The sequence below is a fragment of the Myotis myotis genome, unplaced genomic scaffold, assembly GCF_014108235.1.
Source record: "Myotis myotis isolate mMyoMyo1 unplaced genomic scaffold, mMyoMyo1.p scaffold_m19_p_1, whole genome shotgun sequence".
In the NCBI taxonomy this organism is placed as follows: Eukaryota; Metazoa; Chordata; class Mammalia; order Chiroptera; family Vespertilionidae; genus Myotis; species Myotis myotis.
Window position 1 is genome coordinate 33,099,588 of NW_023416313.1, and position 21,549 is coordinate 33,121,136.

The 21,549-nt window shown below is 42.3% G+C and overlaps 1 protein-coding gene across 10 annotated transcripts in view; it reads left to right on the top strand.

Moving 5' to 3' along the window:
- Positions 1–8,530, top strand: part of KIT (KIT proto-oncogene, receptor tyrosine kinase) — an 81,277-nt gene extending 72,747 nt beyond the window's left edge. For 8 of the 10 annotated variants that reach the window (XM_036334134.1, XM_036334151.1, XM_036334172.1 and 5 more), the window contains exons 17-21: positions 531–653; positions 4,383–4,494; positions 4,609–4,708; positions 5,048–5,153; positions 6,266–8,530. In XM_036334134.1, coding sequence (XP_036190027.1) covers positions 531–653; positions 4,383–4,494; positions 4,609–4,708; positions 5,048–5,153; positions 6,266–6,394 — 570 coding nt within the window. In that variant the 3' untranslated portion in view covers positions 6,395–8,530. The remainder of the gene's footprint in view (positions 1–530; positions 654–4,382; positions 4,495–4,608; positions 4,709–5,047; positions 5,154–6,265) is intronic. The other 2 variants (XM_036334209.1, XM_036334218.1) reach the window with 1 other exon arrangement.
- The last annotated feature ends 13,019 nt before the right edge of the window (positions 8,531–21,549 follow it).

The following is a 21,549-nucleotide window of genomic DNA, read 5'->3' on the forward strand; positions in this document are numbered from 1 at the left end:
AGAATAGCATAAGGTCACAGATCCAACTTTTATGTGTCAATGGTGACATTTCCAAACAGTTATCAAACTAAAAGGGGATATGGGGTGGCTGAAATAAAGAGCTTCTCCCTGTGTCCTTGGGAGATGTCAAGTTGAAGTTGCAAAGACATGTTAGAAACTCCTATCAAAGAACATTCACAGAGAAGCATGCAAAATGAGTTTTCTTTGTAAAAAAAATAGGATACGATTATTTAATGTATTTTCCTATGAATGAAAGCAGCCCCAAGAAAGCATTTATTCAAGTTGGTTTTGGAAAGTGATTATAGTAATTAAGGTCCTAATGATGTGAAACACAAATTTTGAGCATCATTCAAGGCATAATTTAGAACACTTATTTTTGGTGCACTGGGTAGTTTAAATGTAAAGCAAACGTATTGGATGTGTATAACATATGCAGCACTCTAGTATTAAACATAGTTTTCACTCTTTAAAAGTTTAAAATAAATTTAAATGGCTTCTCCCCTCGCCCCTCCCCCTTTCTCTCCTGATAGTGTATTCACAGAGACTTGGCAGCCAGAAATATTCTTCTTACCCATGGTCGAATCACAAAGATTTGTGATTTTGGTCTAGCCAGAGACATCAAGAATGACTCTAATTATGTGGTCAAAGGAAATGTGAGTATCTACTCTCTCCTTGACAGTCCAGTGAAGATTTTAGTTTCAAGTTTTTATAAGAATTGTTTTTTATGATTTTCATAATGCAAATCCTACCTTTGAGGGACCATGCATTTTAGCCGTCACATTAAGTGTACTTCAGCAAAATTTGCATGGTATGCTGAACAGCACAACTAACATTCCGATAATAGAATTCCTAATTCTAATTGTGTAATTATGGGGCATGTGAAGGAAGCAGAAATAGCCTTAATTTTCATTGTAGCCTGAGAATAGCAATGAACTCAATTTTGCTCCAGTGAAACAAACGTGGACCTGAAGGTCACAGCAGGAGAATTTTATTTTGAGATTGACATGCCATGTGAAAAAGATTAAAATCGAAGGTAATGTACAGAGTTAGGTATGAAGAAGAATCTGACAATCAATAGAGAGCTTATTAAATAGGTTCATAAGTTATAATTGGTTTATAGAACATAGTGATTTTATTTCTAAGTGCTTTATTTCATTGCCGTTCTCATTGTATCGCAAACCCTTGGCATTAGAATGCAGTGTCTTCACATTTTAAGAGTTGCAGTGTATTTTAGTGATGTTTGTCTGAGATACACCGGTTGTTAGAGTCTGAAACCAGAGTGCTTGATTTCCAGAGCAGTATCCCATTAGTATGGGAAGTCATGTAGTCCTGTGTCTATATTCTTCTGCATCTATTTTCCCAGACCCATTTCTATAGTCCGGATTTATTCCTAGAGGTAGCTTATGATAAGGTAATATTTTCTCCTTCATCATTATGGCATCTCTGTGGATTGGCTACCCTTGACTTGGGTTTGTAGAAACAAGTGCTAGGTTTAACTTCTAATCAAAGCATTTCTTCCCTCCCTCAAACCCTCCCTTCCTCTTCCCCTTCCTCCATCTCTTTCTCTCTCTCTCCCTCTCCTTTTTAAAAATAATTGATTTAAGAGAGAGAGGGATGGAGCGAGAGAGAGAGAGAGCGAGCGACATTGATTTGTTGTTCCGCTTATTTATGCATTCATCGGTTGCTTCTTGTATCTGCCTTGCCTGGGGATCGAGCCTGCAAGCTTGGCATATTGGGATGACACTCCAACCAACTGAACTGTCTGGCCAGGGTCAACACATGCATTTTAAATTAGTCTCTTCTGAGGCTAGAATTCATCATTAGGAGCTTTAATAAAACCGTGTTCTCTCCATCCTGGTGCACTGTTGGAAGGAAGAATGTGAGGTGGCTCTTTATCTAGGCCTCTCAATAGTGACAGAGGGACAAAAGGAAGAAGGCTGCAGCTTCTGGACCCAGTCTCGCCGGGCTCAAATCTGGTCCATCATTTAGTGGCTGTGTAGTATTTGGCAAGAATTATCCGACACTTACGAACATCGGTTTTTCTCCTCTTGGGAATGATACTGCCAGCTGCCTCATAAAGTTGCAAGGAGGATTAAATCAATATATATAAAACGCCTAGAATAGAGCCAGGCGCATTGTGGCTAATACTTATATGGCACTTATTATTTCATAGCTGTCTTACTTGAAATATAAATAATCATGACAATGGTGATGCTGCAGTTCCTTACTGCTTGTTATTGGTTGGAATAACAAGGATGGGTTAGTTCCCACCAGCTTCCATATTGTGGGCTCCAGCTCAAGCCAGGTGAACTAACCAATCACAGATGTCACTTTCACCAGGCTACTGAATAAGGAAAATTTGCAGACAGGTTAAAAGCAATGAAACTCACACAGTATGTTACTACCCCCAAAGTTACATCCTCATCATCTGAGCTCTCTTTGTTGTGTCAGTTTCCCTGGAAATCCTTTCATTTTGCATCGGTTCTCCTTAAATTTTTGTGTCAGGGTTTCCTACCCTGGAAAATCCTATGGATCTTTTGTCAGAACATTGTTTTAAATGCACAGAATAAAATAAGGAGGATAACCAAGAAACGCAGTTAAACTGATCAAAATATTAAAAAGTAAATTTGTGATATGACAATACATGTGCTTTGTTACATAGAATAACATATTCTAAAAACTACTATAATTTCAAAGTTGTGATGAATGTAAATACTGTACTGTGATGATGATCTCCATGATTATATTGGTGACAAAGTCACAGGTCCTGCTCAGTCTACTGTGCTTTATTGCCTTCATTCATAATTTAAGGAAATACTAAACTTCATTTAGAAGTTAGTGTAAACAAGAATGTAATCTCTTCCCTTTTAAGTTCACAGGCACCTGGATTCAAGATACTTGTAGATTGCAGGTTAAGAGCCACCGTAAGAGATTTAGCACAACATTTCAGGGGCAGGGGAGATACTGGAAGAATTTTCCCCACCCCTATGGACTGAAATAACTTAAAGACTATAAGAAATTGTCTTCTTAATTTTAAACTCTAAATGAGTTAAGAGGAGGGTTGATTTAGTTTTCTGTGGTAGATTAAGAGGATCAGTCACGAAAAGTTTGGCTCAGTTTTAGCAGAAAGGGTTCAGGATGTGAAATTCAGCCCTGAATCTGCCCCTCACCTTCTTGGAATAGTCATAATCATCATCAACCGCTGCTGTTTATTGAGTGATCGCTTATGCAAGACCATTTCTCAGCTGTTAGGGAGTCAGGCAGGACTGTGCTAAGCACGCTGACCCACATTATCGCATTTAAGCCACAAAACAACTCGTGACATTTGAAGTATTTTTGTTTTATAGAAGAAGCTTAGTTACAGATGTTTAAGTGACTTGCCCAGTGCATAGTTTCAGTTGCATATTAAAGAAAAAGAAATATAGGAGTACGGGGCCAGGCCTGTTAAGAGGCCCTGTGAAATACTCAGGGACCAAATCTCTCCCCTTTCCGATTTTTTTTTAGTTTACCTAATTGTGGAACATACATCTTTATTGATTTCAGAGAGGAAGGGAGAGGGATGGAAACATCGATGATGATGATGATGATGATGATCATGATAATGATAGAAACATCAGTGATGAGAGAATCATTGATTGGCTGCCTCCTGCACACCCGCTACTGGGGATCGAGCCTGCAACCCTGGGCATGTGCCTGACCAGGAATTAACCCGGGACCTCCTGGTTCAAAGGTCGATGCTCAACCACTAAGCCACACCAGCCGGGCCCTTTTCCGTTTTTACCATCCCTGGGTGTAGCCCTGGCTTCGTAGTCCAAGATGACCACCACTAGCCAGACACACCACATCCAGAAGGCAAGGTAGAGGAAAGGGCAGAAGGACATGCCAACTGTATTTTAAACTTTTTCCTAAAGCTTCCATACAACAGTTATAACTCATTGTCTTAAACTGAGCCACATGACTACACCTCACTGCAAAGGAGCTGGGAAATGTAGTCCTTACTGTGGGAAGCCATGCTTCTAGTATTAAGGAAATAGGGGGAAACATAGTTGGTAGTAATGAACAAGTCTGTGTCACTCAAGGGCAGTGGTGGAGTCAGGATTAGAACCCAGGGCTGTCTGTCTCTGATGCCTGTGCTCTTACCCACCACGCTGTAGCGTCTCAGTGTCCCCATCTTGAAAACAGGGATGGTATTCTTGTGAGCCACCTATCTTGGAGGTAGTTGGGGCTCATCTGAAATCACAGGGATAAAAGGCTTTTGTGAGAGGCAGTCAAGTTCTCACCCTCAGCTCTCTGCAGGAGCCACGTCTATCGGAATAATTTGCTATTTAGCTTTTTGGAGCTTCTTAATTTACATCGCTGAATCTGTTGTGCTTCCGTTACAGGCTCGGCTGCCTGTGAAGTGGATGGCGCCTGAAAGCATTTTCAACTGTGTGTACACATTCGAAAGCGATGTCTGGTCCTATGGGATTTTTCTGTGGGAGCTGTTCTCTTTAGGTAAAATGATTCTTGCCAAAGGCACCTTCATAGGCTCAGAGCATCTTCTTAAGGTTTTGCCAGTGTCCTGCCTTCTTAGGATTAACACTGAACTGCAAACCATTTGTGCCTCAGGAAGCAGCCCGTACCCTGGAATGCCGGTCGATTCCAAGTTCTACAAGATGATCAAGGAGGGTTTCCGGATGCTGAGCCCGGAGCATGCACCTGCTGAAATGTAAGGGCCCGGGCACTTTCCTGCAGATTACGTTTCCCCTTTCATTTTTATTTTTAAAGACAGAAACCCAGATGTTGAGGGTTTTCGAGTAGGCCAGTTTGAAATGTCACTTGGTTCCTGTTTAGGGCATCCTGGTCAAAAGTCATTTCTGTAGCTTATTTTTATAATCTGTTGTCACCAAATACACAGAACGTTTTGGCAGCATTTCATACACAGAGTATGCCATGCAGTCTGTCCAGGTGCCCAGCCTGGAATAATTTTTCAAACAATTGCACGGCGTACGCCTGAAGCCAGGTGAAGGGCACTGAGGAGTGATGGCCAACGGCCCTCATTTTGCAGGTATGACATAATGAAGACTTGCTGGGATGCTGATCCCCTGAAAAGGCCGACATTCAAGCAGATCGTTCAGCTGATTGAGAAGCAGATTTCAGACAGCAGCAACCATGTGAGTACAGGCCCAGGTCTCCCCTCTCTGTCCCAGGGTGTCCTCCTCCTCAGGCTCTGGGGGTGAGGACGCCCCTTCCCACCCCTTCTCTCCTTGGCTTAGGTTGTAAATAGGACTTTGGATGGGAAAGTAAAGGAAAGGAAACAAGTTCTTTCTGCCTAACCCCCTGCTCTGAGTCAAAGAAGGGTGTGAGATGGGGCAGGAAGAGAGTGAGGGCTTTGCATTCAGAAGTGTGGAAGTAGAAGTTCCCATAAGGATTTGCCACTTGTCCTCCCCCACCCAAATGCTGGTCATGGGGTCTGCATGGGCTCTCTCACATGTCAGGGCCATTCAGCCTTTGGAGGGTTGGGCTAATGTGAACTAGAATAAAAGCGTAGAAGAGACAGCTTGTTGGTGCAGTGGGATGAGCTTCTGCTCAAACAAGCGTAACCAGAAAATGGCACAGAGCTGTGTGCCCACAAGCCGAATAGGATGCAGAGTTGTTTGAAGTTGGGAGGTCCTCCCAGCGATTTGGGGAGGGAGGAAGTCAAAGCCCAAATCCATTATTTCTTCTGATTTTAAGAAAGACAGTGATCCTTACTTTGCCTCGGATTTTTTTTTAAGTTGCTCTTTTTCTGGATTTGGGCTTGGAGCTGTCTTTCTTTTTTCTAAGCATACACCACTGGTATTTTGGGGTGAAAGCTTACTCTTCTGGGTGGCAAAGCATATTTCAAATCAAACAGCATTTTCCACCCAACTGCTTGATTCTCAATGGAAGGGCCACCGCTTTCTCAGTAAATTACATCAGCTGTTGGGTTGTGGTTAGCTACCTAGATTTATAAACCTTTTAAATAGGTTAGGTAGTACCTGTTCTAAAAGTGTCCCAGCAGAAAAGCACTTTTTTGTTTTTTGTTTTTTTGCCCTCACTTCCTACATCATCAGGCCTTGGGGAAAAGGAGAGGTAAACAAACTTGCATTTTCTTTTGTCAGTATGATTTGGGCTGCAAATGCCTTTAAACTCTGTGTAAGAGTCCCCCTCAAGTTATCAGGCATTCTGAAGCTACCACAGTGCCCCATCGTCACTGTGTTCGGGGTGAGGATTAGTGCATTGACTGTGGGCTTGTTTTCCTCAGATTTATTCCAACTTAGCCAACTGGAGCCCCAACCAGGAGAACATCGTGGTGGACCACTCTGTGCGGATCAACTCCGTGGGCAGCAGCACCTCGTCCACCCAGCCCCTGCTTGTTCACGAAGACGCCTGAAGCAGAGCACATGCCTGGGGTCTCCCCGACATAGTGATCCCCATTCTTGTTTCTATTACTGTTTTGTTCGACTTGCATCCTACTCCCAGAAAATGGACACCCCACTGTAATCCCGTCTTTATGAGCACACTTTAGTGGCCGATGCTTTTTGTCATCCGCCCCTATCCCCTTGCCAGGCCAGGGTTCAAACTGCATATATTCCCAATAGCAGAGTAGCTCCTGGTAACAACAACAACAACACATCTGAGTTGGAGAAAGGGAGTGTGAAATGGGTTTTAGGCACCTTGAGTCCTTTCTGAGCCTTCTCTAGTTTCTGTTCGAAAAGTAAGATTGGTAGTGTATTTAAATAAATGGCAGTAGTCACCTTCAGCCCTTGTAGCCATCCATAATGACATGATGGTGCAGTGAGATTAGAAGCTGAAACCTAAGCCCCTGATGTGGAAAATAGAGCGTGACTGGGACAAAGGTCAGAAGTCTATGAATGTCTGGGCTTAAGAAATCTACTTCATGATGGGAATGAGACGTAGACCATGAAAAAACACTCCCTGAGCCTGAATGGAGACTTGCTGCTGAGCCGTAAGCCTCTGTCCTGCTGACCTGCTTTCTGGCCAGTTAGCTGTCAGGGTGCTGGATTGGAGAGAGGGCCTCCCCCATTCAGGTTGTATATACTCATCCTGCAATTGTACATGTTCATATACCTGAGGGAGGAAAACCCACAAGGTGTCTTTCTGGATGTGACTCTGCTCAAGTCTGCTGTATGTAGGAATAGATACAGAGCCAGGCAGGTGTGAAGGACACAGTTAGTGCTTTTTTTATTTTTTAAAGAAAAACCATAATTGTTAAGCACAATCTTAAGAACAGTCTTCTTATGTAGCCGTGGAACTTGCTGTACAGATTCCCCAGAACACGCCTATAGCTTCAGAATGGCATTGTGCTCAATGGATTTGATGCCACTTGAAAAAGATTCACTGCATGACTCCGGCAGGAGTGAGAAAACAGTGCTGTCTTGGTTTGGATGCTTCTGTAGCAGGAAAGAAAATTTAGATTCAGGCTCCTTTGCAGACATGTCTTGGACGCTGGGCCAGTATCTATATAAAGTGTGTATGTGTGCGTGCATGTGTGTGCTTATAGACACATCTTTTGGGCGGTATTTTTGCCCTGAGCCCAAGAGGGTCCTTAGTACCCAAGAAGTAGCTTGGCTTTCATTGTCCATATACTGCTCTTCGTTCCCTTCGCCTTGCTGTCCTGAGAAGCTTACCAAAAGCTCACATAGAGGCATGTAGGAAGCCGAGTGCCTAAAGTACCTATTTATTTGCAATCCACCGCCACTTAAGGCACTGCGTTATTTATACTCGACATACTGTACTCGTTCCTTAGACCTTATTAATGCTACTCTCCCACTGGAATGTATTTAAATTTTACCCTTTAGGTTGTAGCCTGGATATTATTCTTAGTTTACCTTCTCTTTCATCACTGCCCAACTACAAGAGGTCCATGTGGTACATGGCAAGGCTTCTGTGTTGTCTTGCAAGATGCAGGTCTGCTGCCTTCACGGTTCCCCCTTCCTAGTCCCTTAGGTGACATGTAGAGAACTGTGGCCATTTATCTGGAAGTAACCATTTGCACTGGAGTTCTATGCTCTCGCACCTTTCCAAAGGTAACCAGTTTCGGGGTTTATTGTCAACGTAAGAGATTGTCGCTGTTTGCCATACTTGGAAAATTTCCTTTGCGTTGCTGTTGACTTCAATTAGAGTAAGAAAAGTGGTTAACTGTAGATGTCTAGGTACTTCAGGGGCACTTCACTGAGAGTTTTGTCTTGGATATTCTTGAAAGTTTATATTTTTATAATTTTTTTTTGTTACATCAGATGTTTCTTTGCAGTGGCTTAATGTTTGAAATTATTTTGTGGCTTTTTTTTGTTTGTAAATATTGAAATGTAGCAATAATGTCTTTTGAATATCCCCAAGCCCATGAGTCCTTGAAAATATTTTTTATATATACAGTAACTTTATGTGTAAATATGGAAACAGTGCAAGTTTAAAGGATGTTGGTGTTCTATGTGTTTTTTTCCTGATATGTTGTCCAACTGTTGACAGTTCTGAAGAATTCTAATAAAAATGTAAATACATAAATCAAGTAAATTGTTTGATTATTTCAAGCTGAAATTAAACTTTTAAGTGGTAAGGTGTACTCACCTGGACATTAGGACGTTTTGTGCCCAGTGTGCACAGGATCGATGCCAGACTCAGACCACTAGGATTTACATACTTGAAAATTTAAGACATTTATTAAGGATTTGATGTGTGCTATATTTTCTTATCCTATTCTTAAAATTCATGGTCTTCATTTACATTGAAAAATAAATATAGAAAATGTTTGGCCGAAACCGGTTTGGCTCAGTGGATAGAGCGTCAGCCTGCGGACTGAAAGGTCCCAGGTTCGATTCCGGTCAAGGGCATGTACCTGGGTTGCGGGCACATCCCCAGTAGGAGATGTGCAGGAGGCAGCTGATCGATGTTTCTCTCTCATCGATGTTTCTAGCTCTCTATCTCTCTCCCTTCCTCTCTGTAAAAAATCAATAAAATATATTTAAAAAAAAAAAAAAAGAAAATGTTTGGAGAATTCTACACATCACTATGATTATTGTTAGGTTGACTGATATGGAATGACCATTTTTGTGGGCAAAATAATGGTCAGATAGTAACAGTTTTATGTGACTTCAGCTAATATAACTGGCATGTTTCCTTCTACAAGAGACTGTCTAAAACATGAATTAACAAGGTTGACATGAGGAGTCTCCCACGCAAGTGGTTTGTATTCTTGTTGCTTGGGTTTTGAAGAGAAGCCAGTTCAACTTGGGATGTTCCTGCCCCACCTTTCAATCCTCACTTGCTTCTAGAACTGAGCGAAGTTCTAGCACTCGCTTGGCAGGAGGTACTTCTGCCTGTGAGCTCAGGGCCACCTAGGGCTGGAGCATCCTGGGTGATCAGGAGGTCTTGTCCAGAGCAGCGGATCCTGCATACAGCCTGTGAATTCTCCCAGCTTGAAACCAAGAACCACCCTGAACACGTAATCCTATTAAGAGTGTGTTAGGCACACAAAACACCATCAGTCTCGATTTCCTTTATTGACGTGGCATCTACCCCTGCAGAAGTGTCTCCTGGGGGAAAGGGAAGGGGGAAAGGTGACCTGTAATGAAGAGGAATCTTTTTAAGGGAGGGAATTGTGTGGCCAGGAACATGTCAATAATCAGTGAAAAACTGACCACAGTTCAGTCAGGTGGTTTTCATTATTTCAGACAGGAATGAATGTTAACTGACCACAAAACAAGTCATTTCTGAGTGTTTCCAGTGCCATTTGGATTTTTTCATGTGAGCGAAATCTTGAGTTAGAAGCAGTCCACTGCCCCTGTACTTTTAGTCTGTAGCTATGTCCCTCCATAGCCCAACTTTCAATAGGAAAGTTTGGTCCAGGCTCAAATTGGGTTCAAATATTTTTGCTACTCCTGTCTCTACCACTTGCTGCTGTGTGATATTGGGCAGATTAGCTCTTGAAATCTCAGTTCCTGTAATAGTGGTATCTACTTTGATGTACTAATATGAAGCTGTCAAGACTGCCTTGTTTGTATATATACATAGTGCTCAAAAATCGTAACTTTGGTCATGGCTGATTAGTCTTAGTAGGAAGCAAGAAGATACCCCTATACCTGTGGTCGGCAAAACACGGCTCGCGAGCCACATGCTGCTCTTTGGGGCCTTGAGTGTGGCTCTTCCACAAAATACCACATGTGGGTGTGCACATACAGTGCGATTGAAACTTTGTGGCCCACGCGCAGAAGTCGGTATTTTGTGGAAGAGCCACACTCAAGGGGCCAAAGAGCCGCATGTGGCTCACGAGCTGCAGTTTGCCGACCACTGCCCTATACCAGCATAACTCAGTTGTTACCCCATAAAGAATTATGCAGTTGCCCTGGCCAGTGTGGCACAGTTGGAATGTCATCCTGTATACTGAAAGGTGGTGGGTTCGATTCCCAGTCAGGGCACATACCTAGGTTGTGGGTTTGGTCCTGTGGGTTGCATACTACGGAGGACAATCAATGAATGTTCTCTCTCTCTTTCTCTCTCCCTCCTTCCCTTCCTGTGCTCTCTAAAATCAATAAGCCTACCCTCGGGTGAGGAATGAAAAGGATTATACAGTCTAAAATTTTCTTCTTGTTTTTCTCTTCCATGCAAACGATATTGTACTAGTTTGCTTTGGAACTTGACTCATAGAGAGTTCTGTTTTATTAAAACCCCAACATTTTGGCTAGGAATTTAAGGCTCTCTGTTCTTGTCCCAGCCTTCCTTCTGGTCTTTTCCCCCATTACCATAGGCCCATTAATATACCCCACTCTTCTGATTCCACCCTCAGACTTCACATTCTGTTCTTTCCCAACAGCCCCCACCTTTCTCGACTCCTGGAGATTGCTCTGAGTTGCCATGGCGCTCCATACTCCTTACAATCTATTCTGCCTGGCAATGTAATTATTTGGGTTCTGGTCTTATCTCCTTACCCCACAGTATCCAGACTTAAAAAAAAAAAAATCCAATCAACACAAATACCTATATGTTCTAGAGTCATTGGCTTTATTATTTACTTGTTAAAATATTTAATTATCCAGAAACTCAGAGGTTCAGCTGCTTTGAGGTCAGTCATAAGAGGTTACAACTTGCTAACTCAAGTTCACTTACTAGTACCCAGAGCCAGAATCTGAATCCAGATCTGAGTCTCTGTACTTCAGTGATGGCAAATATCTGGTCTTCCCGTGCTGGCATTCCCCATCCCTTGTCCATGCGGCCATCACTCATCTCTCAGTACTCTCCCATGGGCCCGAGACACGTTAGGAGTCTAAATCTCCAGGAAGCCCAGAGGAATCAATTGGAGTTGGTCTAAGGGCAAACATACCTGTCACCTTTAAATCATTGCCAAGTTTTAGTTTTCTTGAGGCACAGGTGTTCTCTATCTCAGCCACTCCTGAAGCTGCTAGCACAGTGCTTCGTGCATGGTTAATTAATACACTCTGAATGAATAATTAAACATTCCATCGGCTTGGAGTAAGGGAAAGCCATCTGGGAGGAAATGGGTCCAGAAAAGATAGGAAACAGAAGAAAACACAACTTTCCCTCCAGAGTGGGACCTAGAAAGACCGCTTCACTTCACACTAGGCATGAGGCTTTGAGGAGAAGGGAAAGGGGAACCGGGAAAGTTCTTTGGGCAGCCGGCACAGCTGCTGTGTGGGAAGGAGAAGTAAAGGAGGACTGGGGTGCATGGGGAAGGGTGGAGGGGAAGGGAAAGTAGCAGAAATTCTCTTCCTTATTCAGAAGGTGAGGAAGGCCTTGAAGGTAACAAGAAGTCCTGGGCTAGAAGCTGAAGACTGAGGAGACCTCCCCGACCCCAGGCTTGACCCTAGGAGAGGGGCCTCAGGGCCAGCATTTCCACGGGGAAACGCCATCCAGGAGAGGTCTTGGGATCAGCTGGGCAGCCTTCCTTCAAGTTAATTTTTCTAAAGGAAGGATGTCAGTTTGCTAAGGCTGCTGTAACAAAGGACCACAAACTGGGTGTCTTAAAAACACTTACTGTCTCAGTTCTGGAGGCTGAAGTCCAAGATCAGGGTGTTGGCAGGGTTGGTGCCTTCTGAGGGCTGTGAGAGCACCTGGATTGCCTCTCAGCTTCTGGTGGTGTTCTGGTAATCTACAGTGTTCTTCGGCTTGTAGGTCTCTGCATTCTTTACATGCTGTTCTTCCTTAGTGTGTGTATCTATACCTAAATTCTCTTTTTATATAAGAACACCTGTCATGTTGGATTATAAGCCCACCCTATTCTAGCATGACCTCATCTTAGCTATATCTGCGGTGACCTTATTCCCAGATAAGCTCACTTTCTGAAGTACTGGGGGTTACAGTTATGACTTCAATATATTAATTTGGTGGGACTCAATTTAATCCATAATAGAAAAGTCTCAGAACTCTCTTCATTGTAGCAGGTGACTGTAGTCCTGAAATTGGCTCTGTAAAAACTCTAAGAAACTACAACAATGATCTCCAAGGTGTCAATTTCAGAGCACTCTTTTAGATTATTATATAAAACTAGAGGCCCAGTGCACAAAAATTTGTGCACTCGGGGGGGGGGGGGGAGAGGGGGGTCCCTCAGCCCGGCCTGTGCCCTCTTCCAGTCTGGGACCCCTCAGGGGATGACCACCTGCTGGCTTAGGCCCGCTCCCCGGGGGATTGGGCCTAAGATGGCAACCAGACATCCCTCTGGCAGCCCGGCAGCCCTCGGGGGATGTCCACTTGCCAGCAGGGAGCAGGCCTAAACTGTAGTCGGACATCCTTAGCGCTGCTGAGGAGGCAGGAGAGGCTCCCACCACCACCACTGTACTGGCAGCCATCAGCCTGGCTTGTGGCTGAGCAGAGCTCCTCCCATGTGAGAGTGCCCTGACCACTATAGGGCAGCTCCTGCATTGAGCGTCTGCCCCTGGTGGTCAGTGTGTGTCATAGTGACCAGTCATTCCCAGTCCTTCTGCTGTTAGGGTCAGTTTGCATATTACCCTTTTACTATATAGGATAGAGGCCTGGTGCACGGGTGGGGGCCAGCTGGTTTGCCCTGAATGGTGTCCAGGATCAGAGTGGGGGTCCCGCATGGGTGCCTGGCCAGCCTGGATGAGGGGATGATGGCTGTTTGCAGCTGGTCACACCCCCTTCAGGGTGGGAGTCCCCACTGGGGTGCCTGGCCAGTCTGGGTGAGGGGCTGAGGGCTGTTTTCAGGCTGGCGGGTGACTGAAGCTCCCAACCTCTCCTTTTCTTCTTTTTCTTTTTTTATTCTGGGATTTATTTACCTTCTATGGCTGTCACTGGAACTGAGAGCTGGCTTTAGCTCTGAGGCTCGGCTCCAGCTCTGAGACCTCAGCTGCTGAAAGCAGGTATCTGGGTTTGTTTGGCTTCTATAATTGCAACATTTTTTCTTAGAGTGCAGCTCAGAGGCCGGCAGCGGCAGGTGGGGAACCTTGGCTTCCTCCATCACTGGAGCAAGCAAGCCTCCCGTTCGCTTCAGCTGCCTGGCTGCAGGCCGCCATCTTGGTTGGCAGTTAATTTGCATATAACCCTGATTAGCCAATGGGAAGCATGTCAGAGATATGGTTAATTACCATGTTTGTCTATTATTAGATAGGATAGTGTCTAGAATAGTAGCAGATGCTCAATACTTACTGAAGGAATGAAACTTCATGCAATGGGGACCCCTCTTCCCTGGAACTTGCCTCCTTGCCTGCCCTCCTGCCTCGTCTCTCAGTTTTCCTCAGTCACCTCTTTACAGTGCAGAATTCCAGGTGGGTCCTTTATGGTCTTCTTTCATCTGACATTGTCTCACTAAGTTCTGGTCTATCTCATCTAATCTCTGGGATGTGGCTGTTGCCTACCCACTGACAATTTTCAACTATGTCTCTGATATTTTCCCATTATGGAGACTGGTATTGCCAGGTAAAATAGGACACCCAGAAAATGTCTCATGCAATATTTGGGATACATCTGAAATTGAAACTTGACTGAAATTGAAATTTAACTGGGTATTCTTGCTAAATCTAATAACCCTCATCTTGATTTTGGGTCTCTTCAGGTTAAGGACTACACCAATAAACCATTGAATATTCAAGGTTTAGCAAGGGGAAGAAAGGTAGAGTTTCAGTGATTGTAAAGAATGTAGGAAGAGCCCTAGCCAGTTTGGCTCAGTGGATAGAGCGTCAGCGTGTGGACTGAAGGGTTGTGGGTTTGATTCCGATCAAGGGTACATACCTTGGTTGCAGGCTTGATCCCTGGCCCTGATTGGGTCAGGTGTGGGAGGCAACCAATCGATATGTCTCTCTCACATCGATGTGTCTCTCTGTCTCTTCCCCTTCCTTCCTCTCTCTGTCTCTCTATCCCTCAAAAAAAAGAGGAACTTTGTTTTTCGAAGATTTGTAGGTGGCAAGTCTTAGATTTGCTGTCTAAATTATTTCACCTTCATTCCTGAAAAATATTTTCACTGTATATAGAGCTCAATGATGGCAATTATATTTTTCTGCAGGTTTATTTCCACCCTCTGGTTTCCATTGCTGCTGCTGAAAAGTTAGATCAGTCTGTTCTTTTAAAGATAGTCATCTATCTGTTTTCCTTTATTGCTCCCAACATTTTCTTTGGTCTTTGTAGTTTCACTATAATATGTCTAAGCTTGAATTTCTTTCTATTTGTCCTTATCTGTGGTTCTCTGGTCTTCTTGAATTTATGGATTGATGTTTTTCATCAATACTGCAAAATTATCATCCCTTTTTAAGTTGCCTCTGCCCAACCTGTTTCTCTTCTACTTCTTGGATTCAATTCAATGCATCTTACAGCATCTCACTCTATCTTCCATATCTCTTCATCTTTCTTTCATATTTTGGTTCCTTTTGTCTTTCTACACTGTATGCAAGGTAATCCTCCTTCAGCTCCTGTCCATGGAGAATAATTTTAGCGTCTTTATTGAGGTATAATTAACATAAAGTCTACTCATAAGTGTATAAATCAGTGATTTTATTAAATTTATAGTTTTGTAACCATGATGCAATTTTCGAGTATTGCTATGATCCTCAACGTTTCCCTCATTCCTCTTTGCAGTTAATAGGTGTTCAAATGATTTTAACAAACTAGTTTCTAGTGATTCTTGACTTGTAAGATGACATCACATATTTGACCCTCTTGTGGCCTGCATTCATTCATTGAGCCACTTATTTGCTCTGGGATCTTTCTAAATGCTTTGGTCATAGAAATGACAGTGATAATTGGTAGGTTGCTTTGTTTGGATGATTACCAGTGATGATGACAATGGTGATACGATGATGATGATAGCTACCATTTGTTTAATGCCTACATATTACTTTATTTAAGACTCACAATAACACTAGGAGGTAGGTATTATTTTTCTGCATTTACAGGTGAGAAAACCTTGCCTCTGAGTGGCTCACATCTTTCCCTAAACCTCATGGCTTTGGGCAGTGAAGTTGAGAAGCAAGCTCTAGTTTGATCTCTAAATCCCAGGATTTTGAACAGCAGTGTCACCAATCCAGTTGGATAGGAGCATGCCCTTTATTGGGTTTCTCCGGGCTTTGGATGACCTTTTAGCCATTTCATTTTAAAAACACAAAGTACAGGAAAGGGAAAATCAAGTAAACCACTCTGCTATTCATTATTACCAGCTTCTCCAAATGCTGGAGAGAATGGCAGTTGAAGGAAAAGTTAATGTGAGGCTTTGGAATTCACTGTTGATTTCACAGGTTCATGATCAGCCCACTCCCTTATGCACCATGTGAACTTCCTCATATCCTCCAAGAACATTTTTCTCTTCATGTTTCAAAGAACAGTCTTGTTCATTTGAGCTTCATGAGAAAGAAATGTGTTTGCAGAGGGGTGTTGAGGTCTGGAGTGTAGAGAGGGACATTAGAGAGAAAGAGAGAGTGCAAATCAAGAATTTCAGATCAGTGAGAGTGTGGGTGAAAATACCACCTTTTCTTTGCTTCAACAGTTGTTATTGTTGGTTAGAAATTAACAAGCTGTTGCCCATATGTCTCCTTCACTATTGATTCCACTTTTGTTGGTTAAATGCAGTTCTTATGATGTGGGTTCTTCTATGAGGGGTTTAACCTCACAAGTGCTGGGGTCCTCAGGGTAGATGCTCCTAGGTGAGATAAATGTCCTCGAGTGGCTCACCTGTGTGTCTTTGTCCGTGGTTGGCTTTGAAGTGAGCGTGCTTTTTCAAGCACGGCAACAGGACTGTGGTGCATTTTATGAGACTGACCTTTTTCTTTATGGTCTGTGGCTTAGCAGACACTCTTGTTCTATAACAAATGAAGAATGAGGACAGGCAAAAGGATGTCTTCATGACTGCTGGCCTCAGGATGTAAACAGGCATTCGAGGGCAGCTGAAAACATTTGTGTCCACACAACAGGCCACCCAGCCTGAGTGCCAAATCTCCTGTATAGGGCATCACTTGCCTCTCATCGGGATGCATTTTACTCTTGTGGAGTGTTTGGTGTAGAAAATTGGTGTGGGTGAACTGACTTTACTGCTTACATCCACATATTTCAGTTGACATTATACATTAATATGGTGTGGAAATAAATTTCTTGTTTTTAATTTTTCAATTACATTTTACATTCAATCTCATTTTGTATTAGTTTAAGGTGTTCAGCATAGTGGTTATATAATCATATACTTTACATGGTGTTCCCCTGATATCTCCAGTACCCACCTGGCACCATACGTAGTTATTACAATGTTATTGACTATATTCCCTATACTGTACTTTACATCCCTGTGATTATTTTGGAACTACCAATGTGTACTTCTTAATCCCTTCACCTTTTTCACCCAGTCCCCCAAACCCCCTCTCTTCTGGCAATCATCAATCTGTTCTCTATATCTCAGTCTATTTAATTTTTTTTGTTGTTAATTTATTTTGTTCTTTAGATTCCACTTACAAGTGAAATTATGTAGTATTTGTATGACTTATTTCACTTAACATAGTTCCTTCTAGGTCAGAGGTGGGGAACATCCAGCCCTCAGGCCACGTAAGGCCCAATAAATCATTTGGTCTGGCCCTGCCAAGGCATTAGTGGTGAGTTAAATAAATGTTTGACCAATTATAGCAGGCTAATTTTTAAATTGATAATTTTGTATGGTCTATAAATGATGTTATAAATGTCCAAATGGCCCTTGGCAGATAAAAGGCTCCCTATCCCCTGCTCTAGATCCATCCATACTGTCCCAATTGCAAAATTTCATTATTTTTATGACTTAGTAATATTCCATTGTATATATGTCATACCACTTTTAAAACCACTTGTCTATTGACGAGTACTTGGGTTAGTTCCATATCTTGGCTATTGTAAGTAATGCTACAGTGAACAAAGGGGCGCATATATTCTTTCGAATAAGTGTTTTGAGTTTCTTCAGAAAAATACTCAAAAGTGGAATCACTGGGTCATAAGGCAGTTCTATTTTTGAACAATGGGTGCACCAATAGTGGCTGCACCAATCTGTATTACTAGTAAGTGTGGAAATAGTTTTCATTTGCTGAGCTATCCAATAAGCAACTGCATGGAGTGTCTTTGTTGAGAAGGATACAGAGTACCCAAACAGATTCAGTGAAAAAGAATTCTGTCATTGATTAGTTATGCCTGCCTGGTCATAGCAATGGTGAATACAGCGCATGTGCTAACTCATATAGCACCTAAGTGCTTTACATACATAGTTAATACTATCTGATTTTCTAAACAACCATATGCAATAGTTATTGTTTTATAGGCATAAGAATCCTATATAATAAAAGGCTAACATGCAAATTGTCCCCTCAACTGGAAGTTCGACAGGGAGTTCAACTGGTAGTTTGACCACTGGGTGGGGCTGGCCAGCCAATCATCCGCAGCCCCGGCCCCCATCAGGGTGGGCCAGCCGGACCCCACCTGTGCACGAATTCATGCACCGAGTTTTTAGTAAAAAATAATTATATTTTAAGGCATAGACAGGTCAAGTAACTTGACCAAGGTTAAATAGTATGGGACTGAGGCAGGATTTGAATCCAGGGAGTCTAGCTTCAGAGTTTGGGTTTTGAGCCACTGTGTCAAACTGTCTCTATGTATCTGTTATCCTATTGTGATCAAGGTAGACTACCTGCATCAGCCTGGTTCAGGAAAGGCCTCACATTTTTCCTGGCCCGGGATATAAGGATGGGTCTTCTTCACTGTGATGCTTACTAGCCATGAGCTTCATGGGTGTCTATTGCCCTTCTTTCTTCCTGGCTGACAAGGACTTAGGTTCCTGACCTTGCAAAATGAGATGCCTTCTTCAAACAGAGAAAGAGGAAGTCCCATGGGTGAGTAGGTGCTCCTAGTATATGTGGGTGACAATTTAACCCAGGTCTCTGAAATGCATAGTGTCTGGAGGTGACAGGGAACGTTGGAATAGTGTAAGGTGTTCCAAACCTGTCACTTGCCCTACCTGTGCCTCTATTTACCACTTAGGTGACCTTTTTTTTTCTTTTAAGTGACCCCTTGTTAAGTGCTAAGCACTTAACTGTATTATTTCATTGTTTCCTCACAACAGCCCTGCAGTACACAGATGAGGAAACTTAGACTCAGGGAGATTAAATACATTTTGTTTGACTTCAAAGTCCCTCTCAATGCAATCAGAAATGTTCACCATTTTTAGTGGTGTGGATGCCGAATCCAAGTTAAGTAGAAATCGCAAGATGTAAAACAGACAGCGGCACAAGAGTCCCTGTTTGCCAGGGACTCACCCCTCTTTCCTACAGCTACCCCAGACTCTCTGGTCCTTTGCAGGCCACATTTGGGAAACCACTGAAAGCCCCTGCAGTTTAGCAGAGTGAAATCCCGCCTTGCCTCGGTGTGGTGTGGTTGACTGTGCGGCCCTCCTCTTGCGGGAAGGTTTCCTGTCCTGTGGTGCGCTGGGGGCATTCCCCGGCCTCTTACAGACAGACTCCCCTTTTGACTCACCATGAAGATGAGGAAGGAAGTACACCTTCGGTCTGCAAGTTTTCCAGACTTCTCCAGCGGCCATTTGTTTCCAAATTTCTGTTTAATTTGTGTATAACATACTACTTTTGAAAGATTTGTTCAACTTATTGGTATTCCCCCTTAAGTAATTAATGTTAACTTTGATTTTCTTTTTTACAAATATATACACACGTATTTTTCCCTGTTATTTAAAGAAAGGGAGATCACTATATATTCAGCAACAAGCATTTTTAACTTCCACGGTATCATAATTATCACTCCAGATCACCCCATAAAAATTAGACATAATTTCCCACAGTATGGACATACCAAAACCCTGATGTTTTTAGATAAGAACTTGTCACATTAGCTATTAGAAGTCAAAGGTCTTATATTTTTGGTTCACTTCTAACAAATGTGTGGCATGCATGTATTCATTTGGGTTAAAAGCTAAGTTGGGGGAAGTATGTGATAATATATTTTGGTCCGTTTATTAAATAAAGACGTGTGATGTGAGGGTCTAAGAGTATGCCCAGCAAGGTGCATGTGCTCACTAGAGGTTAAGCCTGAATGTATAATATCCTTTTGTAAATAAAAATGGTGCAAGAAAGTACAAGGAATTGATTTTTATTCAATGTATTTTAAAAGTAAGATTATTAGTTTTTCATAGGTGTCTAAAGGAAATTGGAAGAAAAGGAGTTATTTTCCAATCAAACTCATGCTTCTATGGTTCAGTTGCCTATGATTAAAATACAGCCAAACCACAGCAGGGTTACATTAGATATTCACTGTTCAGATAACAATAGGTTATCACTTTCTCTCTGAACTGCTCTCCAATGATTGCAACTCCCCTACCCTCAAGAATGTCAATCTTTACCCCTGTTTGGGCTGATTAGTAAAGCATTAGTCTGCTTTTAACCGACAATGGAAATAGCTACACTCCAGGTACTTGTCAGGCAGCATAACCTCCAACTCCCTAACATTCAGAACCCATCAGAAGCCCAGTTGATGGAAACAATGCATATGCACAATGTCTAAAGAATAATCAGTTCATCTCCCCCTCCTCTTTGAAGTTCAAGTTCTGTCCAGGAACATAAGAAAGCTGTGTGCACGGACTAGTTTCTATAGTGCTGTAACCCCAGAAATGCTTTTCTGAATTCTACATTGGGTTATCCCATCTGCTTCTACTTTAGATGAAGGAAATTCTAAAAATATTGTGATTGTGATTATTGTTTGGTGTTTGGAGTTGAAAAGACCTGAGTTTTAATCCCAACCCTGCCATCTATTAACAGTAAGACGTTAGGTGAGTTACGTACTTTCTCTGAGCTATATAATATTGTGTACCAACTATACTTAAATTTATATGCATATACCCAGGAAAAAGAAAATGAAGAGCAGCTCCTAAATCATAGGCTGTTTGTAGAATTAAATGAGAGAACCTTTGTTTAGTTCTGGCAGTTGAGTACTGAATTCATGCCTTCCTGGAGTAGCTATTATTTACCCAGAGCCCTCGAGGCCCCCTGCGAATCATAAAGACTTATATTCACACCCATGAACTCTGAGCAACTTTTATTCTCTAGTTTGTCCATCCCCTTAGGCTCACACCAGCCAAGTTGTGTGCTTACCAAAGTCAATGGTTTTGTTCCAAAATATATTGTCAGTTGAATTTATCATAATGATGTATTTTGATATTTATATTAAAATGTTCCAAAACATATGACTGGAATTATTTCAATAAAAATCAAGGGACATATTTGGAAAGACTTCATAAAGGTGAATGGCCAAGAAAAGTTGCTGTTAGAGTAGATAACAATTAAAAAATGGAGAAAGGCTATAAAAAATCTAGAAGAAGTACATACTCAAAAGGCTACACAAATTGTCTAACTTAACACTCCAATTTATCTCCAAATTATAGATGATGTATTGTGAATGTGACGGCACAATAACTCAAATCAAGAAAAGGGCATTGCCCTCCAGGGAAAGATTGGGGAATAAAGGTATATTCATAGGGTTAATTTAAATAAAAGGTATAAGTTATGTTTGCATCATGATGTTTTTGTATCACAGTTCCTCTACTTTAAACAGTGTTGTTTTTTTGTTTTTAAATCAACCAATGAGTTACTGTGCTCAGATCACTTCTGCTATATTAATATCATGAACAGCATTTTTAAGACCCACAAGAGAAATCTCTTTCCAACTCCAGAACAAGTGCTTTTCCATGAAAAGAAATGTTTTCGCCACATGGATTTTGTGAATCAAATCATTGTTTTTCCTCTTTGTAGTCACTTCTAGAAAGGTTAGAACCAAATGAGTGATCTGCCCTTTACAAATGGAGACAATTTGATGTTAAGCACTTTGTACTAATCTCACAAGAAGCTTGTCTCCTGGTTTCCCTCTGATTTAATTTTGCCATAGATAATTTTAAGGTTTATGTTATTTTATACTAGAGGCCCGGTGCACGAAAATGTGTGCACTCAGGGTGGGGGGAGGTCTCTCAGCCCAGTCTGCACACTCTCACAATCTGGGACCCCTCGGGTAGGGTCCAGTCCCATCACAGCATGGCTCTGGTTCCCCAGGCATGCGGGCCAGGAGGGA